This window comes from Onychostruthus taczanowskii, unplaced genomic scaffold (genome assembly GCF_017590055.1).
Source record: "Onychostruthus taczanowskii isolate IOZ18803 unplaced genomic scaffold, ASM1759005v1 scaffold110, whole genome shotgun sequence".
Classification (NCBI taxonomy): Eukaryota; Metazoa; Chordata; class Aves; order Passeriformes; family Passeridae; genus Onychostruthus; species Onychostruthus taczanowskii.
The window spans coordinates 568,849-596,738 of NW_024497630.1; the positions used below are offsets into that span (position 1 = coordinate 568,849).

Here is a 27,890-nt window from a genome sequence, read left to right on the forward strand (position 1 = left end):
GTTATTTTGACATTGCAAAGTTCGTGTACAAGGTTGCACATGTGGATGAGGGGACAGGGACACAGGGACATGTGTGGGGACACCAATGGGGACGTGGGGACACAGGGACAGAGCAGGAGCCGCTCCCGGCTGTGCACTAAATGCTTTATGGGCTGCGGGGCTGGCGCTGGGTGATCGCCTCCGGGTCCCCGCGTTAATTGCAGGCAGTAATTAACGTGATGACGGCGATGGCGGGACCACTGCGGGTGTGCAGGATGAGAGCGGGGCGGACACCGGCTCTGGCCTCATTAGCTGCCGTCACTAACGAGGTGGCCTCTGTCCCCAGCTGGGCTCGCAGTCGCGGTGCCCGGAGTGGCTCCTTTGTGCCTTCGGCCTCCTCTTCCTCTCTGTCCCCTCCTCCCTCCTTCCTCGGTGCCCAGGGCACGGCCCAGCCCCCCCGAGCTGCTGCCACACCCGGGGGGCTCGGGGGGGACCGGGGAACCCCAGCGACACCAGTCCAGCCCCGGGGCTGCCCAAACCCGCCCCGTGCCCAGCCTGCCCTGGGATCCACCCGCCTCTCCACTGGGACGGTGGCAGGGACACCCGGACCGTGTCACCGAGTCCCGGAGCCCGGACAGGCCCACGGGAGCGCGGCTCGGCTCGGTTTGAACGGGACAATAAACCCGGGCAGGGAGGGCAGCGGGGGAGGCGGGCAGGGCCCGCGGGGGTGTGGCATGGGCTGTCCCCAGGTCCCGCGTGGGGCAGGACGGTGGCAGCACGGTGGCAGCAGGGGTGGCAGGAAGGTGGCAGCACGGTGGCAGGACAGTGGCAGCACGGTGGCAGCAGTCCCGGTGGCGGCGGAGCCGCAGGAGCGCGGTGGCATCGGGGCAGGTACGGGGACCCCGAGGGGAGCGTGGCACGGTGACATCCAGGGCCCGGACAGCGGGGGGACACGGCTGGCAGGTCCCTGGGGTCGCGGGGGAGCCCCATCTCTCCCCGGGAGGAGCGGGGTGCCGGGGCAGCCCCCGGCCGATGCCGCCGGGCACGGAGCAGCGTTTGGGGACGGCGGAGCCGCCTTTGCACCCCAAACCACATCCAAGCGGCTGGAAAATGGGGCGAGCGGAGGGAAACTCACGGCTCGGGCACGTCCTGGGAGCTGGGGAAATAACCCCGGAGAGGCTCTGATGATCCGCCCGGCCGAGCGCGGGGGCGTTTCCGGCGTGCCGGGGCCGGGAGGTGACAGCCACCCACCCGCTCAGCCCGGCCCGGGCCGCTGTCACTGTCGCCTGTCGTGATGGGTGACACGGGCCGGGCCGGGGGCGATGCCGGAGCGGAGCTGGCGGTGGGGACACCCCGGGGTGGCTCTGGCTGCGGTCCCAGTGGGACACTGGGGTCAGAAAAACAACAGCAGCACCCGCGGGAGGGGTGACGGGGCCGTGTGCCAGCCCGGGAAGGGACCAAGGCTGGTCCTGTCGCCTCCGGTTTCTGCGTGGGAAGGAGCAGGAGGGCACAGAGGGCACCGCGAACCCCCAGCTGTGGGCACTGCCCGGCCGGGCGCTCCCAGCGCTCTCACACAGCTCCTGCACGGAGCTCGGCGCTGAGCCGGTGATTTCAGGAACAAAACCTCCTCAGAATTCCCGTGGCAGCGCTCGGAGCAGGCAGGGACATAAATCTCGGCGGGTTTCAGCAGCCTGCGCCGAGCCCCGGTGGCGCCGTGCCCGGCGCTCCCTCAAGCCGGGCTCTGCTCAGCCCCGCGAACCTGCGGGAGCCCGGGGCGGCTCTTCTGGGGTGAGAAAACTCTGCTTTGGGGCTCCTTAGCCCCGGCAGCAGCGCGGGGATGCTTTAAGAACACTCCCGGGATGGGACAGGCCCGCGGGGCCGGGCAGAACGCGGCTCCATCCCAGGGGGGGATTTTGGGAACATCCCCTGGGGTAAGAACGCACTGCTGGGCTCGCTGAGGTGTGGGGCAGCGGGCACGGCATGTCCTGTGCCCTTGCCATCGCTAGCGCTCCCTGGCCCCCCAGGGAGCCCCGGGCTGGGGCCAGAGCAGGGTTCGGCTGTCCAGGCTGTCCCCGGTGTGGCTGGGGCTGGCAGGGAGCCCTGGCACCGATTCCAGCCTGTTCCCGCCTCCCCAAAGCGCAGTTTTTATCTCTAATTACTGAGCTGGTGAGTGACGTTTGTCAAGAGCTTTCTTGGAACCGAGATTTCTTGGATACCTCCTTGGGCACTCAGCCCCATGGAGTGTCCTGCCTGTGCCAGCTGCAGGTGCTGAACAAGCTGTGCTTTTGTTTGGGACACAGGGATGCTTGGAGCTGCTGAGTGGAGCCTGGTTGGGCATCCTGGTGATCCTGACCGGGCACAGAGGGGCTCAGAGATGCCAGCACGGTGGGGACATGATGGATCAGCAGCTTCAGGCCTGATCCTGAGCATGAGGGGACCAGGATAACCACAAACAAACCCCGGAATTCCAGTGTGGAACTCAGGGCAGGCTGGTCTGGAAGCAGAGAGCCCAGGAAAACGCCTTGGCATTTCTCACCATCAGCCTCACCCTAAATATCGGTGTCCTGGAGCGAGGAGGGAGGGCAGGGGATGCTTTGAGCCACTGATCAGAGCCCCGAGGGCACAACCAGGGTTTCTGGCCCTGAGCAGCCCCCTGGGACCCCCCACCCATCACCCTGGGCTCGGGAAGCTCAGCCAGGGCTCAGATCTTGACCAAGCCCCCAAGGTGGGTCTGGCTGCAGCTTGGCCTTGGAGCTGTCTCACCCCAGTGGATGGGCTGTGTCCCACCTTAGCCTTTGTCCCCTTTGCAGTCCTGGCTCTGGACTTCCCCACCTGAACCTGGGGAGCTTGGCTGAAGCTGAGGCTCAGGGCTTGCCCTGGGTGCCACCCCTGGTTGGGACCTTAGAATGGGTTGGGAAGGACCTTAAAGCCCATCCAGTGCCACCCCTGCCATGGCAGGGACACCTCCCACTGTCCCAGGCTGCTCCCAGCCCTGCCCAGCCTGGCCTTGGGCACTGCCAGGGGTGGGATCAGGGTTTGTGAGCAGCTGACTCAGTGTTCTCCATCCCCTAGGTTTGTCTTGTCTCCTGTAGGATTTTCCCTGTGGAGCAGCTGCCTCCCCTGGGCCAGTGTTCCTTGGCCTGTTTATGGTCTCTGAGGGGATCCCCCACATCCCAGTGCCAGGGGAGTCCATCCCTGGCAGGAGGAGAGAGGGCAGTGCTTGCCAGGAGCAGGGGACGGAGGCTCTGCTGTCCCTCCTTTGTCCCTTTGCACACAAAGAGACAGTAAAACATATGAAAGCCAGATGTAAATACTATAACAATGCCTTATAAATAATTCTTATCACAAAAATCAGTGATCCACGTTATACAATCAATATATTAGCAGCGAGTGTTTGAAGAGTTAAGATGATATTTTTTAAACATTTATGCAATATTAACAGCAGTCACTATTTATTAATGTTACCTATAGAAAACAGAAATACAGAGGCTACAAGCTCACTGCCAGCAATCCCCAAAACTCTGAGTCATTGGGGATCAGCTGATGACCCTGCAGATAAGACCTGATTGAAGTTCCCCAAATGCTCTGTCTTCAGAGACATTTTGGGTACTTGAATCATCACTAACACTTGTATCCTTGCACAGTGGTTTCACTGTCTGTGAAACGCTTTTCACAGTAAAAGATTTCCATCTGTGTCACATTTGGAATAGCACTGATTTGCAAAGTGTCTCCTTTTTCTGCACCTTGGGCAGATTCGGCGCTGCCACTTTTTCCACAGACTCTGGGCAATATTTTGTTTTATGTCCACATTTTCCACACTTTAACCGTGGCCTTTTGGTGAGTTCTGCTGCCGTTATTTCTGTGGAACTGTCGTGTTGAGGAGTTACATGGAGAGCTGTGAGGGTGTTTTTGTCCTCCTTTGTCCCTGGGATCAGACCTGTGTGTCTGCAGGGAGCTGTGCCCAGCTGGCAGCCCCCAGGACAAGGACACGAGGGGGCACAGCAGGGAGGAAGGGGAGGCTGGCATTGCTCTGTGTCAATCCTACTTTGCCTAAACTCAGCGGTCACAGCCAGTCTGAGCACCGAGGGGCTTCTGAGGGATTTCTGTGTGGGAGAGATCCCATCCCTGCAGGTGTCCACCTGCTCTTCCTGCTGCCCCTCGCCTGTGGGACAAATGGGAGTCGGAGCCTTTGGGAGTGTCCCACCCCCCCAGCAGCTCCCTGACACCCTTCCTTCCTCCTTTTTCTTTGTGAAAACAAAGAAAGCAACATCTGGGGCTGCCCCTGGATCCCTGGGAGTGTCCCAGGCCAGGCTGGGTTTGGAGCACCCTGGGATGGTGGAAGGTGTCCCACGCCAGGGAGTGGAGTTGGATGAGCTTTAAGATCCCTCCCCACCCAAACCATTCTGGGATTGTGTGTGCTGAGCTCAGGGGTGTCATTTAGGATCCAAGGACAGGGACAGCACCAAGTCCTGGGTGGTAAAGGAGGATTTTGTGGGTCAAAGCTTCTTCTGGGCAAGCTCTTGTCTGCAGGTGTTTGAATGTCTTTGACCTGGAATGAGGATGCCCAGCCAGTGGCATCTGTGAGGTGTTGGAACAAACCAATACCCACGAGGAGCAAGAGGGAAGTTCATACTTTGGGTAAAAGAATGGAAATGTGATCAAAGGAGTGAGATAAGAAATCAGGGCAGGGGCTGACTTCTGGTGGGATTATTTAATAATAAGGTAATTAATGCTTTATCCCTCACTGCCTCCTTTCATGTGAGGATCACAAAGCTCTTCACAAACATTAATTAATCTTCCCTACCATCCCTGCAGGAAGGCCACGGGGCCACCAAGCATGAGGGAAATCTTGTCATTGATGGAGGTGGCTGCTCCCCCAGCACGATGGAGCTGGGCTGGGGTGGCAGGCCAGGGAGAGCTCCAGCTCCTCACCAAGGACTTCAGTGATTCCTGTAACTTCCCCAGAGGGCAAAAATGTCTTGGAGCTGTCACAGGGAGCTGGGATGGGCGAAGGCTGATGGGAGAACGTCCCTCCCAGGGGACATTCCTGTCCTGGAGCCTCGGGGAGATGGAGCCGGAGCATCCCAGCTGGACCCCGCTGTCCTTGCTCAGTTTCACAGCCCTGTGGCTGTCCTTGTCCCCAGGGCCTGGCAGCGGTGCCAGCATGGCTGAGCAGGACCCGGCCGCAGGCTGCCCACGTGGGAAGCAGCAGCTGCCAGGTCAGTGTGACAAGGGTGTGGTTTGGGGATTTTCCCTGCTTTCAGATGGTTTATGAGGAAGCTGAGTGTGGGACACGGGTGTGGAATGGGGAAGAAGATCTGGGGTGAGCAGGGGCAGGTGCTGGGAGCAGGGCTGGGATGCTCCCTGCTTGCAGGGTCTGCACTGGGATGGCAAAAACGGAGCTGGGAGAGGAACGAGCAGAACCCAAAGGCTGGGGGCTCACCCTGCAGGGCCTGAGCCCGCTGTGAGCCAAAGCCTGAGCCCAAGGGGCGACCCTGAGGCTCGGGGGAGGCGTGGGCAGCACTCCTGCAGCTCTGGAATGTTCTGTCCCCTGTCACGGACCCTGAGACCCAGCTGTGCCTGCAGCTCTCAAGGTCCCGTGCCCTGGGAAGCCACCCCAGCAGCGGCCACCCCTGCTCCCTGTGGCTGGCCTGGCTCCCCTGGAGCTGGGGATGTCCCCTTGGTTTTCCAGCGTTCACCTGGGAGGTGAGGGCCAACGACCGCAGCTACCACAGGCAGGTCAGGAAGAGATTCGCCTTCTGCCTGAGCAAGAGGAAATACTCGGTGAGCCAGGGTGCCCTGGGGAGCCTTGCCTTGCCTTGCCTTGCCTTGCCTTGCCTTGCCTTGCCTTGCCTTGCCTTGCCTTGCCTTGCCTTGCCTTGCCTTGCCTTGCCTTGCCTTGCCTTGCCTTGCCTTGCCTTGCCTTGCCTTGCCTTGCCTTGCCTTGCCTTGCCTTGCCTTGCCTTGCCTTGCCTTCCCTTCCCTTCCCTTCCCTTCATTTTATTTTACTTTTATTTTAGTTTAGTTTAGTTTATTTCATTTCATTTTATCTTATTTTATTTTTATTATCTTATTTTTATTATTTTTATTTTATCTTATTTTTAAAATTTAAAAAAATATTTTATTTTATTTTATTTTACTCTTTTAAAATATTTTTTTCAGCTAAATAACATGGAGGTCAGTGAGCTGGGCTTTAGATCAGGGTCAGAATCACGGAATATTCTGAGCTGGAAGGGACCCACAGGAATCCAAGAGCCCAACTCTTGCTGAGTGGCCCACATGGGGAACAAACCCAGCAGCAAACGGTTTTGTTCTGAATTTTAAGCTGCCCTCGGATCTGACAAATTCCTGTTTTCCTGTCAGACCTTAAATGCTGAGAATTTTAAACTTTCTGTGCACACAAACATTAAACCCCCAAAACCACTACATTTAACCTAAAGCCATAAAAAGGCTTCCAAAGTTAAATAATAAAATTAAAATTATAAGTGTGTAGTTTAATTAAGTGTTTAATAGTAGAAAAGTTAGTTTAAAGTTTTAAAATATAGTAATATATATAAAACAAAATGAAAATTTTAAAGCAAAAACTAATCCTTCTTCACCTTCTTCTTCATAAGTTTAGGTTGTATTTTATAATTAAAGTCCACATTAAAGACATAAGTAATTATTTATTAAGTTAGAAGTAAAAATAATTTGTAATTTCTTAATTAAATAGTTTTTCTTTAAAAAACCTTATAAAAATAGATACAAAGCCATTTGTACCTTGTTAGTAAAATACTAAAACTCAGAGCTTGTAAAACTATAGATCAAAAATAATGAACATTGAAATCTGAACACAAAATACCATCTCAAACACTTTCAATCCCAACGCTAACCAAAACAGGAAAAGAAAATAAAAACTCAACATTAGTGGTGCCCCATGTGAGGGACAAAAAAATTATTAAAATAGCATATTTTTAAAACAATAATATTAAAATTTAAAATAATATTAAAATAAAATTATATATTAAAACTTAAAATATATAAAAAATAACAATAAAATTAATTATAAATAAATATAATATAGAAATAATGTAATAATAAAATATTAAAATAAAAACATATGAAATAATAATAAAAATTAATAATGAATATATACAATATTATATTATTAAAATAAAATAATATAAAATAAAATAATATATTTCAATTTAAAGGTATTACTAATAATATAAAATATACAATATTATTAAAATAAAATATTTTAAAAGATTTTCATTAAAATAATATTTATTATTAATAAATTAAATTATAAGTAATAAAAATTAATAAATTATATAATGGAAATAATAGAAATTAAAAATAATAGTAAATAATGAACAAAGTGTATTAATAATAAATATTTAATATGTGATTTATGGATTATAATAATAATGATAATTGTGATAATACTTATGTTGATGATGATATCAATATCAATATCAATATCAATATCAACATTAATATTAATAATAATTATTATTTATATTTATTTTATTTATATTATATTTATTTATTTTTATTTATTTTATATTTATTTATATTTATATTTATATTATTATAATAATTATTATTGTAGTAATAATAATAATAATAATAATAATAATAACTATTATTACTATTATTACTATTATTACTATTATTACTATTGTTATTATTATTTTAGAAATCCACATTTTCCCTCACGGCCTTGATAACTTTTTAAGGCGTCTCTTGTGCTGTGGGGATCCTCAGAAGAGCAGAATGTTCTGGCACGGCAGAGCGTGTCCCTGATCCCCGTGCCCCTGTCCCGCAGGGCAATGCCATCAGGACAGCCAAGTACAACGTGCTCACCTTCCTGCCCCTGAACCTCTACGAGCAGTTCCATCGCATGGCCAACGTCTACTTCGTCTTCGTCATCCTCCTGCAGGTGGGCCGGGCACCCCGGCTGTGTGCCAGGGAGGGCTCTCTGCAGGGAAAATGGCAGGGAATTCGGCCTGAAAGGTTCCCCGGGAGCTTTTCTGTGCTCCCGGCTGTCTGTGAGGAGCGCTGAGGGGTTGAAGCCCCGTTCAGTGGGGTTAATTTAAATTAAAGCCTCCCAGCAGCAGGAGGACGTGTGGCTGCTGGAGCCAGGCCAGAGATGCTCCAGGCCTCCAGCTGGGAGCCCCTCTTCTGGTTTTATTTCTCTCCTCCAAATTTTTGATTTCTTCTTTCAGTTCTCTTTCTTCTTCTCCTTTCCCCTCTGTGCTTTAGTTTAACTTCTAACCCTGGAGCCCCTCTGCCATGGAGCCAGGCTGGCAGAGCTGGGGGTGCTCACCTGGACAAGAGAAGGCTCCAGGGAGAGCTCAGAGCCCCTTGCAGGGCCTGAAGGGGCTCCAGGAGAGCTGCAGAGGGACTGGGGACAAGGCCTGGAGGGACAGGACACAGGGATGGATGGGATTGTTCCCTGGAATTGTTCCCTAGCAGGGTGGGCAGGTGCTGGCACAGGGTGCCCAGAGCAGCTGTGGCTGCCCCTGGATCCCTGGCAGTGCCCAAGGCCAGGCTGGACAGGGCTTGGAGCAGCCTGGGACAGTGGAAGGTGTCCCTGCCATGGCAGGGGTGGCACTGGATGGGCTGCAAGGTCCCTCCCAACCCAAATCTTTCCTTGATTCTATAAAATTGTTTGGGTCTGCATGGAGGTGAAGGTCACATTGATCACACCAAAACAGAAATTCATCCCTCCAAAGTCAGAGACCCAGGAGCATTTCACACCTCAAAAAGAGGTGAAAACCCAGCAAAAGAGGTGTCTGTAGCAGAGATGTTGATTTGGTGATGCTGAGATGGGTTCCTGCCACCCTCGGGCGCTGGTTTGGGAGCCAGGGAGTCACCTCAAGTGCCCCAGGGTGGGACAGGAGCTGTGTCAGTGCTGTACAATCCTCGTTCTCCAGACTTTCCCCGAGATCTCCACGCTGCCCTGGTACACTCTGCTCTTCCCCCTGAGCTGCCTCCTCATCATCCGGGGGCTGCGAGACCTCATCGATGACATTGTGAGTGGGGGTGGCCCTGGGGACATGGGCAGGGAGGGGCCCTTTGCTCAGAGCTGGGCTCAGGGGCTGCTGCCACCCCTCAGTCCTGAGGGATCACCTCCTCCACCACATCCACACGTGGTTTTGTTTTCCCTCGGGAAAGATGTGACCCCCTGGCCGCTTCCCTTGGGGTCCAAACCCTCATTTCTGTCACCTTTAATAGCTTGACCACGGGCTGGAGTGCCAGCTGGGTGTCCAGAAACACCTGGGGGGAATTCAGCCCATTTATTCACCAGAACAAACCTTCCCATGGCTCGGAACACAGCTCTGGAGTGAGGAGGGAGGTGGTGGCATCAGGGGGGTGTTTCTGTGGAACACCACAGCCTGGCATTCCCGTTCCCATGCCCTGGCCTCTCTGTCTGTCCTGTGCAGGGCCGTCACCGCAGTGACAGGAGCATCAACAGCAGGCCCTGTGAGATCCTGGCTGGCAGGAGGTGAGGGGCTCGGGGGGCTGTGCCACACCCCGGAACGCCATGGAGCAGCTGGAGTGAGAGCCCTTGAGCAGCTGAGGAGGGGCTTGGTGGGACTGTCCTGGGCTCTGCAAGCTCCTGCCACCTCCCAAAACCTGCCACCGGTCCTCCTGTAGGATTGGTGATGTTCCAGGCATGGGCAGCGGGTTTAAAAATGCCCCAGTTTGCTGAGATATGCTGGGGGAGGCTTTCCTTGGCCACAGAATTCCTCCAGGCCATTAGATCCAGTCCACGGAGCTGTGTCCCTGCCCAGCACTGCTCCAGGGAAAGATGAGCTATTCCCAGCTGTGCTCAGGGTGTGGGGACAGGGACATGGATGTGACACACGGCTCCTGTGCCACCCTCGGTGCTCAGCCCTCTGGAGGTGGCACAAGAACCTGGAGACCCAAATCCTGCAGGAATTCGGGACAGGCAGGGGCTGAAACAGCCCCAGCCCCCAGTCCCACTGCTCTGCAGGGACACAAAGCTGTCCCCTGCGTCCCCCGCAGGTTCTGCTGGCAGGAGTGGCGCGACATCTGCGTCGGGGACATCGTGCGGCTGCGCAAGGACAGCGTCGTCCCGGTGAGGGGGGACCAGAGCTGGCTGTGCCCTGGGGACACCGGTGACCAGGGGCTCACCCAGCTGCTCTCCCCCTTTTCTGCTCCTCAAGGCTGACCTGCTCCTGCTGTGCAGCTCCGAGCCCAGCAGCCTGTGCTACGTGGAGACCGCTGACATTGATGGGTGAGGACAGGACAGGAAGGGACAGGGACAGGGACAGGGACAGGGACAGGGACAGGGACAGGGACAGGGACAGGGACAGGGACAGGGACAGGGACAGGGACAGGGACAGGGACAGGGACAGGGACAGGGACAGGGACAGGGACAGGGACCCTCTGGCTGTGGGGGTGATGCCTTAAGGAGCTGGAACAGAGGCTGGACAGAGTTCAGAGGAATAAAGTGGATTTATTGTCGTGCCTTCCAAGGCCACACCCTGGCAGTGCCAGAGCCACAGTTGTGGTTCTGCCTGGATGGCTCCAAGATGGAAGCAAAAAGGGCTTGGTCACAAGATTTCTCATTTTTGTAAGTTTTAGTCCATTTGCATGCAGGAGTTAACTGTCCAATTAACAACTTCAAATGATGAAGTTTCATCCTCCTTGCTTGCTTGCCTGCCCTCCTCTTTTCACGTTGTTTGTGCTTTGGGCCTGAAGGTTGAAGGGATTGTCCCTGAGTCTCCAGCTAGAATAGAATTGTTTTGTCTTCACCATGCTGTGAAAAGATCCTAGTATAAATCCTATATCCTATATATAGGATATATAGATAGGAGATATATATATATATATCCTATATATATATAGGATATATAGGATATATATAGGATATATAGGAGATATATCTATATCTATCTATATACCATATACCCTATATATATCCTTAATATAAAGCTAAAAGCTGCACACCAAAACAGAACAGAAAACCTTAAAAAACCCTGGTCTTGGGGACCCCCCAGCGCTGGGAGGGTTCAGTGGAAACCACAGGATGTGGGAGAACCTCCAAAACCCAAACCTGCAGACACCCCGGAAATGCAGATTTAACCCACAAATTTTGAAAGTGGAAGTCCAGAAGCTCTGGTGTGGGTCCTACAGAGCCCCTGGCACCTAAGGCTGGTGTCTCCATCTCCCAGCTCCCTCCCACCCATCCTCCCTGTGCAGGATGATTTAAGGGCAGGGTCCCTGGGCCAGGGCTCTTCCTGCATGTGTGGCACAACAGGTCCCTCTCTGGCATGTCACTGCCACCACTTGTGTAATTAGCTGATAATTAATGACCTGTCTCTGTCCTGTGGGCCTGACAGGAGGATGAACAGCTCTGTCACCCCACAGGGTTGTTTTATTTTCCTTTCCCTGGCTCCTGCTCACAGGGAAACCAACCTGAAGTTCAGACAGGCCCTTCTGGTCACCCACCAGGAGCTGCAGAGTGAGGAGAGCATGGCTGCCTTTGATGGTGAGTCTGCTGCCTGCGGAGGGACATGGCCAATCCCACTGGGATGGGATGGACTCAGCCTTGGGAATTCTCTGCTCCCCATCAGTCCAGCAAGAGGCAGCCAAAGGCCTTGTGGGGAGGCACATCCCATCACTTCTGAGATGGATCCATCAGGGCTGGGCACTTTCCCCCTGCCCTGGATCTTGATTTTCCCACTGGAACCAAGCTCTTGGTGCCCAAACCTGAGCTCAGCCCCTGCTGCTCCTCCACAGGGAGCAGAATTCCCCTCTCCAAGGCCTTGGGGATGAAGGGGGTTGAGTTTGTACCTTCTCCAGTGAGGTTCCTGCACTGCCCAACCTCCCAGCACCTCCCTTAGGCTTAATCTGAGCCATCCAAATCCCACCTAGAGATGCCCTGACAATCCCTGGATCTCCCTGAGTGGCCCCAAGTGTTGGATTATTCTCAGCTTTTTACAGACAGCGTAACTGAGAGGCGTTTGAAAAGATTTTATTCCATTATCAGTCTCGATGAAGAGTGAGACATAAGAGATGGTTATAATGCTTCATAAAAAACGATACATTTTTATAATTTTTCATTTTATAATACTTTATAACCTTTTCAGCCTGTTACCTTTTGCCACACAACGCTGCTAATACCTTTAACACTAATAACCTACATTTTTACCATTACAAATCCATTTCTCACACCCGAGCACCCTTCTTTGGGGGGGACTGATGGGGCTGAGAGGGGAGCAAGGCTCTCCCTGCGCCCTGCTCTTCCCTGTGCCAGGGTGATGAGATATCATGGGGGTTCACTCTGGCTAGCTATAGACCCTTGCCCACACCATAATTCATAGATGGAGGTGAAAGATTGAGAAGCGCTCTTCTCCACGTGGGAAATGTTCTCCTTTATTCCAAGAGACACAGCAGGTGGACAAAGCCATGGGAGAAAGAGAGCGTTCCCTGGTGGCAGGGGACTTTTATACCCCGGGATGGGGACAGAGGGAGAGGTCCACAGCCGATGGGACACCAGTGAGGAGTGTGAGGGGAGAGGTAACCCAGGGGAGAGACCACCAGGGGTACTGGGGTGGGTGGGGGACAGACCATGAGATGGGGGAAAGGGAAACAAACCACGTGATGCAGCATAAGCTATAAAGTGCAATATAAAACCACTCTGTGCAAATTCCCAACCACCCAGTGCAAGAGAACAACCAAATAACCTAAATTGTGCACCCCACCAGGGCGAGTGACGTGCGAGGAGCCCAACAGCCGCATGCACACCTTCACGGGCACCCTGTGCTGGCGGGGCCGCAGCCACGCTCTGGATGCCGAGCGCATCCTGCTGCGGGGCTGCCGCGTCCGCAACACCGCCCGCTGCTACGGCTTTGTGCTCTACGCAGGCAAGTGTCCCTGCGGGCCGGGAAGGGCAGGAATGCCCCGGCAGCACGGGGGGTTTAAGCTGCCTGAGCTCTTCCAGCAGCGGCAGGTGCCGTTCCCAGCTGGCACAGGGTGGAGGAGCTGCCGCGGTGTGTCCTGGTGGGAGGTGAGGCGGTACCAAACCTCTCCTCATCCTGGGTTATCCCCCAGCTGCACCAATATTTGGTCCAAAATGTGTTTGGTTTAACATGTTCAGAGAATCAGAATGGTTTGGGTTGGGAGGGACCTCAAAGCCCATCCAGTGCCAGCCCTGCCATGGCAGGGACACCTTCCACTGTCCTAGGCTGCTCCAAGCCCCAAAGTCCAACCTGGCCTGGGACACTTCCACTCATCCCAGATCCAACCCACCCAGCTCAGGCTGTGGGGAGCTGCGGGGAGAGGGAGGGGTGAGAGCTGCTGTGAACATCACATTTTGGAGCCTGCAACCATGGCTCCATGGACACTGAGGGACGGAGGGTCTCCTCAAGGGAGGGGAGGTGTCATCATGGAGGGAAGCAGCCTCACTGACCTGCACCTGAACCTTCTGGGGACTTGCATTTTTACTTTGGAAATGTTTCCTGCCCAGGGTTTGATTCCAAAATCATGAGGAACTCTGGGAAAATCAAGAGGAAGAAAACCAAGCTGGACCACCTGATGGACCGGCTGGTGATTGTGGTGGGTGTGGGACCAACACCTCTGCTCTGCTCCTGGGGTGGCTCACAAGACTCCTCACGAGAGGCCTCTTGCTTGGGTGGTGCTGCTTTTCTTAATCTTTCAATATTTAGCCCAAAATATTTTGTGTTTAACGTTTTCAGAGAATCCCACAATGGTTTGGGTTGAAAGGGACCTTAAAGCCCACCCAGTGCCACCCCTGCCATGGCAGGGACACCTCCCACTGTCCCAGGTCACTCCAAGCCCCAATGTCCAGCCTGGCCTTGGGCACTGCCAGGGATCATCTTTCAATATTTGCCCCAAAATATCTTGTGTTTAACGTGTTCAGAGAATCCCAGAATCGTTTGGGTTGAAAGGGACCTCAGAGCCCATCCAGTGCCACCCCCTGCCATGGCAGGGACACCTCCCACTGTCCCAGGTCACTCCAAGCCCCAATGTCCAGCCTGGCCTTGGGCACTGCCAGGGATCCAGGGGCAGCCACAGCTGCTCTGGGCACCCTGTGCCAGGGCCTGCCCACCCTCACAGGGAACAATTCCTGCCCAAGATCCCATCCAGCCCTGCCCTCTGGCAGTGGCAGCCATTCCCTGTGTCCTGTCCCTCCAGGCCTTGTCCCCAGTCCCTCTGCAGCTCTCCTGGAGCCCCTTCAGGCCCTGCAAGGGGCTCTGAGCTCTCCCTGGAGCCTTCTAGAAAATATTCTGGTGGGCTCTGTGATCCTGGGACTTGCTCATCTTGGGACCTTCTCATGCTGGTTTCCCACCCCAGATCTTCCTGCTGCTGTTGGTGACATCCCTGGGCCTCGCCGTGGCCTCTGGGTTCTGGGCCAGGACGTTCCAGGAGAAGCACAGCTACCTGGCTGCCCTCTACCAGCACACGAGCCCTGCCCAGCAGGCCTTCCTCAACTTCTGGGGCTTCACCATCCTCCTGAGCATCATCATCCCCATGTCCATGTACATAACGTAAGGGCCCAGCACCCGCCCTGCCCTCGCTCCTCACCTGGAACTGGGGTCACAGCCCCAAAATGAAGGTCCAGGTGTGGCCCAGGTCATTCCCAGGGGCTCCCTTAGCCAGCAGAGGGGAAGGGTGGATGGGGATGTGTGTCCTACAAACACCAAGGATGTGATTGAGATCTTCCCAGGGCAAAAGCAGAACAGGGATGTGAGCCCTGGGCATCGCTGAAAAGGGTCTTGGGAGAAGGGATGGAGGGACAGGACACAGGGAATGGCTTGCACTGCCAGAGGGCAGGGATGGATGGGATATTGGGAATCATGGGCAGACTGAGGATGGCTCTGAGGAAGGTACAGCTCCCTAGGAGCAGGATCTGAGATATTCCTGGGTTTCCTATGGACAGCAGCAGGGAGGAGAAGAGCACAGCTGCTCTGTGCAGCCAACAATCACAATTCATGCTGGAAAAAGCTGTTTCCAAACTTTTGGGCCCTTCACTGGACCTCCAGACCTGTGAATTTGGCCAGCAAAGGCCACAGTTCCAGAGGGGACCCAGTGGGTGATGAAAACCCTCTGGCCTCCCCCAAACCCAGAGCAGTAGGATCAAGGTGGGGATGTCCACCTGCCTTTCCTTCCTGTGTCAGGCCCCCAGCACCCTGGACTGTGAGGAACACCACCTCCTTCTCCCTGTTGTCTCCTCCTGCACTCCCTAGGTTCGAATTCATCTACCTGGTGAACAGCTGTTTCATTAACTGGGATCTGGAGATGTATTATGGTGCCAAGGACATCCCAGCCGAGGCCAGGAGCACCAGCCTCAGCGACCAGCTGGGCCAGATCCAGTACATCTTCTCGGACAAGACGGGCACCCTGACCCAGAACATCATGAGCTTCAAGAAATGCTGTGTCAACGGGACCATCTATGGTAACCTGGGCTGGGATTGGTTTGCAGGGAACCTGGAGCTGGTTCTTTCCACCCCTCCTGAGTGCCTGGGACAGGGGGATTGGTGTTGGTAGGAATTCTCTTTGTCTTATTCCCCATGTTTTTGGGGCGTTGCAGGTGCGCCATTTATTATTGTGTTTTGGTTTGACAAGACAGGTGTGTGCTAAGGATGGCAGGGGCCTCCCCTGAAATGGAAAATGTAAACCCCTCCCTCTGAATTGTTATCATTTTGAAATTAAAACAGGGACACTCCGTGGCCATGGACAGCAGAGATCTCCTGGAGGGAGGGTTGGCTGTGGGAGAGATAAAGAAAAAACTGCCCAATGGACAGAAGAGAGCTGCCTCAGCCCTGACAGATAGGAACAGAATACACACCCCCACTAACATCTTTCAGCCTAAGGCTGTTGTTGTCTTTAATGAAGGAATGGGATTATTGTTGGGTTAAGAATCATTTATTGTTTAGATAAATATTAGTTTTAGAAGTTGTTAGATTTTAAAGGAGTAAGTAGTTGGTTATGGTTTAAAGTAGTTATAAGTTTTTTGTTATAAGAAAAGGTGTAATTTTTTAATTTAATAGATAGTTGTTATGAGGTTTATTTTATTATTTTATTATATTTATTTAATTTTGTTGTACTGTAGATATTTTTGTTTAATGTGTTTTTGTTATATGTTTATATATGTTTTTATTATAATTTTTAGTTTTAGTTTTAGTTTTTATTTTTAATTTTTATTTTATTTAATATAATTATATTTAATAATAATTTTAATCATTTTATTAATACAAGTTTTAATTAATTTAAGGTATTTTAACTCATAATTACAGAACTATATGTTAATGATTTTTGTTTAATATTTGTATATTTTTTTTCATATTAAAGTTTTTTTAAGGTTATAGATTAAATTTTTTTCTATTTGTGGAAGTTTTTATTTTTTATTTTATTATAAAATTATCATTGTCCTTAAGCTCTTCATTTAGAGTGAATATATTTAATTGCTCTTTGCTTTTTGGTTTTTTAAAAAAAATTATTTGTTTGTTTGAGGTTTTGGGTTTTTTTACCTTTTTTGTGCATTTAAAAATCCCTTATTTTTAATGATTCTGCTCAGTTTTCCCCATAAAGCCTTGAAAATTGCCAAGACCTTCCTCTTCTCATTGCTGTACTTACTCCAGCTCTTGGCTTACTTTGGGAGCCATCATGATGCTTAAATAGTGACATTTCATGAGCAGGGCAGACCCAAGCTTTAGCATGAAGCCCTGTTAAGTATCATGTGTTTGAGACAAATGGACAGTGATAAAAGCAAAAAAGAAGGTCAAAAAGCCCTAGCAAAGCTTTTACAGATGGGAATAGAATACACATACCCATTTCCAACCTAAGACAGAAGGACAGCACAGAGTGCCACTGTGTCACATCCCGGTGCCCCTGGGGACACAGACCCCCGTGCTTGGTCCCACCGGGCTCCTGCATCCTGCCCGTGCCTCCTGCAGGGCTCGGGGCTGGGCCGGGAGCGCCCTGCGGAGCGGAATTCGGACGTTTGCGATGTGACGCTGCTGGAAGCTGCCCAGAGGGACGATGACCCGGTGCTGAGAGAGTTCCTGAGGCTGCTGGCCCTCTGCCACACCGTCATGGTGGAGGACAGGGGCGGTGGGTTGAGCTGCCCCTCGGGGCTGTGGGGCGGTGGTGGGGTTGGGCAGTGCCCAGCAAAGCTCAGCTGTGGGCTGAGAGAGCACAAGGGTGGCTCATGCCACTGTCCCTGCACCATGGATTTGTGTCTGGGGGAGTTTTAGAGCTCATGGGTGGGAACAGAAGCACAAGGGGAATAATCCTGTCTTGGGCAATGAGCTAAAGGCGTCATAGAATCCCAGAGTGGTTGAGGTTGGGAGGGACCTCAAAACTCACCCAGTGCCACCCCTGCCATGGTAGGGACACCTCCCACTGTCCCAGGCTGCTCCAAGCCCTGGCCAGCCTGGCCAGGGATCCAGGGGCAGCCACAGCTGCTCTGGGCACCCTGTGCCAGGGCCTGCCCACCCTGCCAGGGAACAATTCCTGCCAAGCCCCATCCAGCCCTGCCCTCTGGCAGTGGCAGCCATTCCCTGTGTCCTGTCCCTCCAGGCCTTGTCCCCAGTCCCTCTCCAGATGAGACAAGCAGGACTGGGCTTCCCCAGCCTGGCAGCTCAGGCTCAGGGTGTCACAGCTGGGGAAGAATGGGGCACTGCAGCTGTCCCAGTGGGGTTTGCTGGGAACCTGTGTGTGTGTAATCCTCCTCCCCTCCTGCAGACCAGCTGGTTTACCAGGCAGCCTCCCCAGATGAGGAAGCGCTGGTGTTGGCAGCCAGGAGCTTGGGCTATGTCTTCCTGGGCCGGACTCAGGACTCCATCACCATCAGGGAGCTGGGCAGGACCAGGACGTACGAGGTGCTGGCCATGCTGGACTTCAACAGCGACCGCAAGAGGATGTCTGTCCTGGGTGAGTGGGGTGGGGTGGGCTGTCCCAGGTCCCTTCTGTGCTCAGCCCTACAAGGGATGGCACTGGCATGGCTGCAGGTGGCCACAGCTAGCTCCTGAGGGTCACCCTGGTCATCCCTGTGGGTTTGGTCACCTTGGTCAAGGTAGCCAAGAAGAGTTTGAGCAGCCAAGAGAGAGGAAGTAAATCAGGGCTCAGAGGAGTTGTGTGAGGAACTGACAGTCCCTGATTCTGCCCCGTGGTGGTGCAGATCTGGGGATATTCCTGTGCTTCCCATGGCCACAGGTGGGAGACCACCAGCGAGCCCTCTGGTGCCTTCTGGGGGCCAGCATGGGCCAGCGTGGCCACTGTGCAGGGACAGTGATGCAGGGGAGCCATCTCTGAGGGGACCTAAGGTGTCCTCCCCTCCCTGGCAGTGCGAGACCCCAAGGGCACCATCCGGCTCTACACCAAGGGTGCTGACACCGTCATCCTGGAGAGGCTGCGGAGCCGAGGGCCCAAGGAGACCCTCACCGAGAGGGCTCTGGACGTGAGTGCCACCCCAGCCCGGGGTGACAGGACTGCTCTGCCTCCTGCTGCCTTTGGGCTGGGGGTCCTGCAGTCCCTGCCCTGCTGCTCTTCCTCGCTCTGCCTTGGGGATTTTTGTTCTGCCTTCTGCTCTAGGAGCCTCACCTGCATGTGGGACAGGGGGTAAGAGGGCACGGATTCCACCTTCGGTGTTCTGCATGGACCAGCTGCATCCAGGGATGCTCGTGGGGATGCTGTAGGATGGGGGAAGGGAGTTGGAGCCTGCAGAGAGACGCCCAGGTCCTGGAGTGTCTCTGGCTCTGCCCATGGCTGGCCTGGGGTGATGCCCTGGTCCTGTGAGAGTCTCCTGGCCCTCTCTTGCTGGTTGGGGATCTATGTACACATCACCAATGGGACGGGACTGCTGGGGAACAATTCTCAAGCTGTTGTATTTTCCAGCATCAGTCTCATTACATGGTTATGACAATGGGAAGATGCCAGCAGCTCGCATCCCCAGCAGCAGATTAAGAACTCAATGTTACAACTCACTTTAGAAGTTTTTTGACCAATCACACAAAGCAAAAGCATATTGACAGTAGTTCTTTCCAACTACTATAAGCACATGTACCTTTGGTTAAAACATAGTTCTTTCCAACTACTATAAGCACATATACCTTTGGTTAAAACAATGCTTGCTTATTTTGAATACAATACCTGCTTGTAGACCCTAAGATACAAGCACAGAGCTCCATTATTAAGCTTAGAATTTCCTAATATCTCACCAGATAGACTTTCCTGTAGCTTAGGGAGCTATTCTAGCTAAGTGTTAATACACAGACCATTGTTCTATTTGTCCTTACTTTCTACTTCTCATGTAATTTCCCACGATCTCCTGGGGCGGGAGGAGAGTCCTGATGTCTCGTCCCTGCAGCGCTTTGCGGAGGAGACGCTGAGGACGCTGTGCGTGGCCAGCAGGGAGGTGAGCGAGGCCGAGTTCCGCGCCTGGAGCCGGAGGCACCGCGAGGCCGCGGTGCTGCTGCACCACCGTGCCCAGGAGCTGGACAGGCTCTACGAGGAGATGGAGCAGAACCTGCAGGTGGGACGGGGCTGGGGTCAGGAGGAGCTCTCTGTGCCCCCAAGGGCAGGCATGTGGGGTTTGGCTCTCCAGAATGAGGAAGTGAAGTGTCCAGCCCATTCCCTGGGGCAGGACAGGAGGAGTTTCCCCCGAGGGGTGATTTTGTGACGTGCCAGTGGACACTGGGGTGTCAGGCTGTAGATGTCAGGTTGTGTCATCCCGAGCGAGGGCTGCTGGTTGGATCCAGGGTTGATTCCCACCTCTGTGTCCTGCCCTGCCCTGTGCCATGACACGAAGTCACCCCCCTCCAGCTGCTCGGGGCCACAGCCATTGAGGACAAGCTGCAAGATGGAGTCCCTGAGACCATCCAGCTGCTGAAACTGGGCAACATCAAAGTGTGGGTGCTGACAGGAGACAAACAAGGTCAGTGGAGGCACCCCCAGACCCCCCAACACATTTCAGCTTCTCCCCTGACCAGGACCAGAGAGGAGGAGGGCCACTGGGAGTGGGCAGGAACTGGTACTGCTGCTCCCTTTACTCTCCAATAGCAGCACATCCCACCTGCCAGGGGAAACTGAGGCAGGGGAAGGATCTGCTGCCCACCAAAGGCTCTTGGAGCCAAGGGCTGGCGGCAGCACCATGGACCACTAAGAGCTGGGTGTTGCAGAGACCGCGATGAACATCGGCTACGCCTGCAGGCTGCTGACAGATGACATGGAGATCCTGGAGGAGAAGGAGGTCAGGTGAGGAATCGTCCCCTCCTGGCTCAGGACATTGCTGTCCCTGCTGAGGACACCCTAGGGCAGAGGAACTGGGACAGGGTGGGCAGAGCTTGGCTCAGCCAGAGGAGCTTCTCCTTCCCTTGCCAGCCTGAATGTCCATGGTGTTCATCTGATGCTTTTCCAGACCTCCTCACCTGTTCCTCCTCCCATCCCATGCTCTTCCTTGGCAGGCTTTGCCCAGAAAGGGTTTAAGCTTCTCTCCAGCCTCTAAACCAGGCTGATTTCCGATATGAGTGAACCTCCTCTTTGTTCCTCCTGTTCCCACCACAGTCTCATCTCCCTATCTTTGAGATGACCAAGACCTCACCAGCATTCCCAATGTCCCCAGCTCATATCCAACCCCCCTTCCTCCCACAGCGAGATCCTCCAGGCTTACTGGGAGAGCAACAACAACCTCAGTGGCCGTGGGGATGCCCCGTGCAGCCGCCGCCTCTCCCAGCAGTGCCCAGAGACTCTGAGCCACAAGAGAGCCATCATCATCAGCGGGGACTTCCTGGTAAGGTGGCACCTGGATGCTGTTCTCTGCTCCCTGCCTGATGGTTGTTCCTGCCCTGGTGGTATCAGAGTCCTGGGTGGCACCAGCACGGGCAGGACGTGGTGCTCCTCCTGTCCCAAAAGGTGGGAAAAGCCCATTTGGGGCTGGGGAAGGAAGGGTGGAGAGGAGATCAACCTTGCACTGAGCATTTGGTGTTGAGGGGCTTTGGCCAAAGCTGCGCAGTGTTCTGGAGTGACACGGGCTGGGTGGTGATCACAAGCTCTCGTGGTCACACTGGGACATACTGGGCTCATGTTCACAGCACCCACTCTGTGATGAGCTTGGGGAAAACCAGAGTCACTCTTTTGGGGCATTTAAGAGCATTGCTGGGGAGCTGAGAGCTCTGAGGACTATGGGTGAGGTCCCAGCCATGTGTGCTCTCCCCCAAGGACAAAATCCTGCACACAGGAGAGGTGCTGAAGGAGAAGAAGGGGTGGCCTTGGCGGTGGCTGTGCTGTGGCAGGGCTGAGGCCTCGCAGGACCAGGGAGCTCTGGTGGAGAAGGCCTTTGTGGACCTGGCCAGCAGCTGCCAGGCCGTGATCTGCTGCAGGGTGACCCCCAAGCAGAAAGCCCTGATGGTGCAGCTGGTGAAGAAGCACAAGAAGGCCGTCACCTTGGCCATCGGGGACGGGGCCAATGATGTCAACATGATCAAAAGTGAGGCTTGGGCAGGGGGAGGTCGGGGTTCTGTTGGTGTGTCCCACTGGTGATGGTGGTGTCCCATGTGCCATCTCTGCCACCTCACCCTCCCCTTTGGGGAGAGGAACTGGGAGGGGAAGCCCAAAACCTGTTCCCCACGTTGCTGTGCTGGGAGGGGAACGAGAGGCACAGGACAGGGACCAGCCCGAGACAAGTGAGGGTGGCTCACGTGCTTTTGGCACCTGGAATGAACCTTGATGAACCCTCAAACCCCAACGTGGGCAGCTGGCAGAGCCACCCCTGCCCCTCCCAGCAGCCCTGACACGGGGCTGTGCTCTCACACCACGCCTGGAATATCCAGGACATGGGATAGAGGGGGTTCCCTTTGTCTGTCGCCCCTGGATTCACATTCCTGGGGGCAACCCACGGGGACATCAAGCCCCCAGCTCCCCCAAACCTCCCCGTGTGCGTTTGCCACCCGCAGCCGCGGACATCGGGGTGGGCATCAGCGGGCTGGAGGGGCTGCAGGCCGTGCAGTGCAGTGACTACGCCCTGGCCCAGTTCTCCTTCCTGCAGCGCCTGCTCCTGGTCCACGGCCGCTGGAACTACCTGCGCATCTGCAAGTTCCTCCGGTTCTTCTTCTACAAGACCTTCGCTGGCCTCCTGGCCCAGGTGTGGTTCGCTTTCCACAGCGGATTCACGGCCCAGGTGAGCGGTGCAGGGGTCACATCCATCCTGTGGAGGTCTGTGCACCACAGTGACGACCCCCCTGCTCAGGATCCCCTGCAGGGATCATCCCTGGGGTTGCCTGGAGGACACGTGTCCACATCACCACCTTGGTCCCCTTTTCTCCCTTGCCATGTCCAAATTCTGACTGAGGCACAACTGGTTATCTGCCTTTTACCTGGCTGGATTGGGAAAGCACCCTGGGGAAATTCAGGATCTCCTTCTGTGTCATAGTTGAGACAGACACAATACAAGGCAATACTCCATTTTCAGAAGGCTTCAAACCCATTTTTATTATAGCATGCATGCTTTTTATACATCCTTACAAGACTCATAAGTTTACACTTGGTCAGGAAAGACACACAAAGTACTTATTGGATAGACAGTTGCAGGTTTCTCTTATTTCTCCTTCTTTCTTTCTTGGTTTCTATGTCAATGACCTTGGTAGAAAATTTTTTCAGGGGTAAACATGGATCCTCATATCAAACTTCTCTCTGGCTCACAGAAGTCTCTGTAAAACCTCTTCCGCACTTGTGAGCTGCACTTCAGTCTTGGACATATGCAGGATCCCATGTGGGTTTAAACTGGTTTCCTCCAAAATGGGAGCTTTGACCCCAAGGGCCATCATTGAGTGTGACTTGACCAGCAGCACACGGAGCTCCAGCCCCATCTCTGTCTGCAGCATGACCCTACAGACAGTGTGGGGCTGATGCAGGGAGTGGGGCAAGACCAAAGGGATTTCCATGTTTGGATCTGAGTGTCCTGGGGCCTGTTCCTCCTTTATGAGTCTTTCCAAAGCACCTCCAAGCTCACAGCTTCTCCCTGTTCCCTTCTAGCCTCTGTATGAGGGCTGGTTCCTTGCACTCTACAATATTTTCTACACTGCCTACCCCGTGCTGTCCGTGGGCCTTTTGGAGCAGGTACGGCTTCCCCGGGCTCCCCCAGCCCTGTGCCACCCTGGGCAGGTGGGAGCCAGCCTGGCAGTCACTGCCCCATCTCCACAGCCCTTTGTGCCACACACGGCCCTGGCAGCTCGGTGGGCATTTGGAGCTCACCCTCAGTCCTGGGGTGCCTGTCCCCAGCCACCCCAGAGCCACTGCGCAGAGGGACCCACTGCAGCTCTCCCAGAGGGTGTGTGGGGTGGGGCAGACCCATCCTGCTCCCCCAATCCCTGCATCCCCTCTGGGATTCCCTCCCTCCCCCAATCCCTTCATCCCCTCTGGGATTCCCTCCCTCCCCCAATCCCTGCATCCCCTCTGGGATGCTCTCCCAACAGGATGTGAGTGCCAAGAAGAGCCTGGAGTTCCCTGAGCTCTACGTGGTCGGGCAGCAGGACGAGCTCTTCAATTACCGTGTTTTTGGTGTCACCCTCCTGCACGGGGTGGGCACCTCCCTCGCCAGCTTCTACATCACACTCTGGGCCTTTGAGGACCACGTTGGCACCAAGGTTGTGGGTGACTATGAGTCCTTCTCTGTCACAGTGGCCCTGTCAGCGTTGCTGTCGGTCCTCATGGAGGTGAGCACTGGTCTGCTCTTGCTCATCCTGCCCCACAGCAGATCTTTAGGGTCCCTGGGCTCTGGCATTATCCCCAGTAGCTTTATGGCTGGGGGATGATCTCTCTGGGATGGAGGAGGGATTTGGACAAAGCAGCTGAATGGAAGAGGGTCACCAAGGCCCTCAGGAGACTGCATGCTCTGTCCCCACAGATTGTCCTGGACACTCAGTACTGGACAGTGCTGTCCTTCCTGATGGTCACAGTCAGCCTGCTCCTCTTTTGCCTCTTCTCCTTCCTGACCCAGACTGTTGATGCCTACAGGATAGCCCCTGCCATCTTCCGCTTCCCAGGTGAGGTGCCCTGGGGATCCACTCGGCCCTTCCTTTCCCTGGCCTTGGTGCTAGGAGCTGTTTCCCACCCTGCAGATCATCTCCTCATTCTTGAACTTCTGCCTTGACTTCTAACTCCAGTTTAGGTGCCATCTCCTCTTTAGAGCCCGCAGCACCTTCCTGGCTGGGGGCCCAGCACTTGTTCCCTGTTCCCTCCCTACCTTCCCTACCCAAACACCACACCTGTGTTGACAGATGCCAGCTGGAATGCCCTGACTGACCCCTATGTCCTGCTCGTGGTCCTGCTGTCCCTGGTGGTCAACACCATCCCCTCGCTCACCGTCCACGCCGTCCGTGCCATCCTGGGCAGAGCCACCACCCAGCAGGTGAGGGCTGGGGGCACTGCCAGGGCAAGTCCTGCTTCCCACTGGTGTCTGGGATTGGTGTTAGCAAGGGGAGGTTCTGCAGGGAAGCCTGGACTGTTGTGCTGGGACATGTCACCTCTCCTTGGTGGTCCCACTCGTGGTGGTCCCTCGTGACATTGGCACCAACTCTGACTCCAGAGGCCTCTCCCAAAATTGCTCCATGGCCAAGCCTGGTCTGGGCCAAGACAGCTGACCCAGCTCTTGAAGAGGGTCTGCTTTTGGTCGCAGTAAGTAATTGTCCTATAGGACTCCCCAGGAGGGTCTGGGGCCTGGTGCAGGTCCTGGGGCCACCCCAGCCTTGGTGGAACTAACCCCCACCGGGGTTGTGGGTTGTACCTTCAAAAGAGTCCAGGTGGAAGTAGGGGTTGAGATTGTGTTCCAGAGCTTTGTGAGCTTTGCAGCCCCCTGGGAGAGTCCCCATGTCCCTCATCCCATCATGGAGAAGGAGGTTGTGGTGGAGCTGGGATCCAAACCCTGTCCTGGTGAGGATGCCTTGTGAAGGCTGAGCTTGAACAGAGTCTGGACAGAACTGAAGAATAAAGTGGGGATTTCCCAAAAGGCCTCAATGGATCCACCTTGGGCAGCACAAAAGCCCAGCCAGGGCTGCACCCAAGATGAACCAAAATGGTCACAAAATGGACAGCTGGTCATGGGCTCTCTCACTTTGATCAGCTCTGCTCCATTTGCATCTTGGAGTTAACTGTCCAATTACAGCTCCAGCCCATGCAGTCCCATCCTGCTTGTTTTTCTTTCTTCAGCCCACATTGTTTGTGCTCTTGGGCCTGAGATTTGGATCATTTATCCCTGGTCCCCAGCTAGAGCAGGAATTGTTTTGTCTCCCTGCTCTGTGCACAGAGCTCACCATGCCCTGATATGGACCCAGACCCACACATTAAAGCAGCACAGAATCTGAAAAATAGAAAAGCTCAAACCCGAGGCATCAGTGGAGGGTGTGCCTCTGCCTAGGGTGTGCCCCACCTTGGGATGAGGGCTTGCCTGGAAGGTGTCCACAGCCTGTGTGACACTGTGCTCCATAGCTCCACGAGCTTTGCAGATCCCTAGGAGAATCCCCATGGAAAATCAGGTCACTGTAGAGCTAGGAGCCAAGCTGTGCCTTGGTGGAGGTGCCCCTATGCTCCCTTTGATGCCTCAGGATTTAGCTTTCCTATTTTTTCAGATTCTGTGCTGATTTGGTGTGTGGGTCTGGGTTCATATCAGGGCATGGTGAGCTCTCTGCACAGAGCAGGGAGACAAAACAATTCCTGCTCTAGCTGGGGACCAGGGATAAATGCTCCAAATCTCAGGCCCAAGAGCACAAACAGCGTGGGCTGAAGAGAGAAAAACAAGAAGGATGGGACTGCATGGGCTGGGGCTGGAATTGGACAATGAACTCCAATGTGCAAATGGAGCAGAACTGATCAAAGTGAGAGACCCCGTGAGTGCTCGTGCATTTTGTGACCATTTTGGTTCATCTTGGGTGCAGCCCTGCCTGGGCTCTTGTGCTGCCCCAGGTGGATCCATTGAGGCCTTTTAATAAATCCCTGTTTTATTCTTCAGCTCTGTCTAGCTCTGTTCTAGCATCATCTTGCTCAGCCTCTGCCTCCTTAGCTCTGTTCTAGCTCAGCCTTCACAAGGCATCACTTCACGTCCCCCCTTGGGCTGAGGGCTGTCCAGGGAGATGTCCCCAGCCCTGATCTCTCAATGTCCTTGCAGAAGATCCACCTGAAGGCCAGGCGGGACCCAGAGCCCGCGGTGGAGCTGCGCTCCCACGTCCCCCGCGGCTCCTTCCGCCGCTCCAGCTACGCCTTCTCCCACCAGGAGGGCTACGCCGGCCTCATCACCCGCGGGGACAGTCTGCGTGCCAGGGCCACCCACGGCACTGCCCCGGGTGCCCTGCGCCCCCAGGGGACCCCGGCTGTGCCCTCCGCGCGCTGCCCCCCGGTGTAGCAGTCCCGGGCACACCTGGCTGCTTCCCTCCTGCCAGGGGCCACCTTGAATCCCGTCTGGTGGCCTTGCAGAGGGGCTGGCCCAGCCTGGGGGGCTCCTGCTGCGGGCTCTGTGACCCCCACGCTGGGAGCACGTGGCATTGCAGAGCTGTACAGCTGTGACAGCCACTGCCCGCTGCCACCATGCTCCCTGACCAGTGCCACCAGCTGCCTGCTGCCACAAGGCTCCCTGACCAGTGCCACCAGCTGCCTGCTGCCACAAGGCTCCCTGACCAGTGCCACCAGGCTCCCTGACCAGTGCCACCAGGCTCCCTGACCAGTGCCTCCGTCCTCCCTGATCAGTGCCACCATGCTCCCTGACCAGTGCCACCAGCTGCCTGCTGCCACAAGGCTCCCTACCCACTGCCACATTGCTCACTGACCACTGCGACCAGCTGCCCACTGTCACCATACTCCCTGACCAGTGCCACCAGGCTTGCCCTCGTCCTGTGACCCCTGGCTGGCAGCCCAGCCCCCTTCTCTCTGCCGAGCCCTCGGAGCCTCTGGTGTGAGGCTGATCCCAGCCCAGGCTGAGCCTACAAAGGCAGTGCTGCCGACCCAGAACTCATTAACCTAGGTCTGGGTTAATTAAGTGCCTGATGGAGAGCAGCAAGGGGCAGGGGGGTGCAGCTCTGCTCGTTCCCACCCACAGGGCACTGAGCTGCAGTGGCTGCAGGAAGAGCCTTGTTTTGTGTTCTCCACCAAGGGCTGGTCAATCCTGTGGCTTTTCTGTTAGGTCACACAGTCCTGGAGTGGTTTGAATGGTGTTGGATTATGTTTGGGTTTTGTTTTTTTTTTTTTTTAATTTAGAGATGGGGTAACTGAGAGATGTTTTAAAAACTTTAATTCTATTTTTAGTCTCATGAGAAAAGTGAGACAATACAGATGTTATAATTTATGCTATCACAATCAGAAGCTGACTATTTCTTAATTACAATATATTATAAGCATTTTTTGGTTTATCAGCTTTTGCAACACTATGTTGTAAATGTTTTAAAGCCAATCATCTAAATTACTCCTTGTGGGTTTATTACAATGCAACTTTCATTGTTCTATTTCTTTAAAGTATCTAGTCTTATTTGTAAGGCCATCCTTTGAAACTTGTTTCTAGTTCTGTTTTTCTCTTAACAATGTCTGTCCTATTCCATGGCACTTCTAAGTCAGCATTTCTTATCTCAAGGTTTGCATACAGGTGCACACCTTAAAGCTCATCTCATGCCACCCTCTGCCATGGGCAGGGTCACCTCCACCAGCCCAGGTGCCTCAGACCCGAGCAGTGTAACTTTAAAATATCTCCTCATTTCTGGAGAAGCAGCCAGGTATGATTGATTGATTGATTGATTGATTGGTTTTTCTTCTCCAGCCAGACCAGCCTGGCTCCTGCAGCCTCCTTGTCACTCTCCACCACTCCCAGCTCCTGCCTTTGCTGTCCCTGCACTGGGGCAGTGTCCTCTGTGTGTCCTGCCCCATCCCCACACGCTCCCCTGGTGCCCCCACCT

The 27,890-nt window shown here is 54.0% G+C and overlaps 1 protein-coding gene across 1 annotated transcript; it reads left to right on the forward strand.

Annotated features, from left to right (window-relative positions):
• The first annotated feature begins 227 nt into the window (after positions 1-227).
• Positions 228-26,353, forward strand: ATP8B3 (ATPase phospholipid transporting 8B3). The gene is made up of 28 exons (XM_041422484.1): positions 228-411; positions 745-870; positions 5,124-5,198; positions 5,672-5,763; positions 7,790-7,903; positions 8,901-8,999; positions 9,411-9,472; positions 9,997-10,069; positions 10,158-10,228; positions 11,403-11,485; positions 12,705-12,863; positions 13,466-13,554; positions 14,314-14,507; positions 15,207-15,456; positions 16,950-17,073; positions 17,707-17,895; positions 18,309-18,421; positions 19,331-19,495; positions 19,786-19,897; positions 20,142-20,217; positions 20,614-20,752; positions 21,181-21,448; positions 21,915-22,138; positions 22,993-23,076; positions 23,433-23,672; positions 23,864-24,002; positions 24,237-24,367; positions 26,120-26,353. Exons 1-28 carry the CDS (start codon positions 228-230, stop codon positions 26,351-26,353), a joined length of 3,909 nt encoding a protein of 1,302 aa, XP_041278418.1.
• The last annotated feature ends 1,537 nt before the right edge of the window (positions 26,354-27,890 follow it).

Coding starts and splice junctions, on each gene's coding strand:
- ATP8B3 (XM_041422484.1), top strand. CDS start 228: ATGGCGGGACCACTGCGGGTGTGCAGGATGAGAGCGGGGCGGACACCG. Junction 9,000..9,410: donor GAGACCTCATCGATGACATT/GTGAGTGGGGGT, acceptor TGTCCTGTGCAG/GGCCGTCACCGCAGTGACAG. Junction 19,898..20,141: donor GCTGACAGGAGACAAACAAG/GTCAGTGGAGGC, acceptor TGGGTGTTGCAG/AGACCGCGATGAACATCGGC.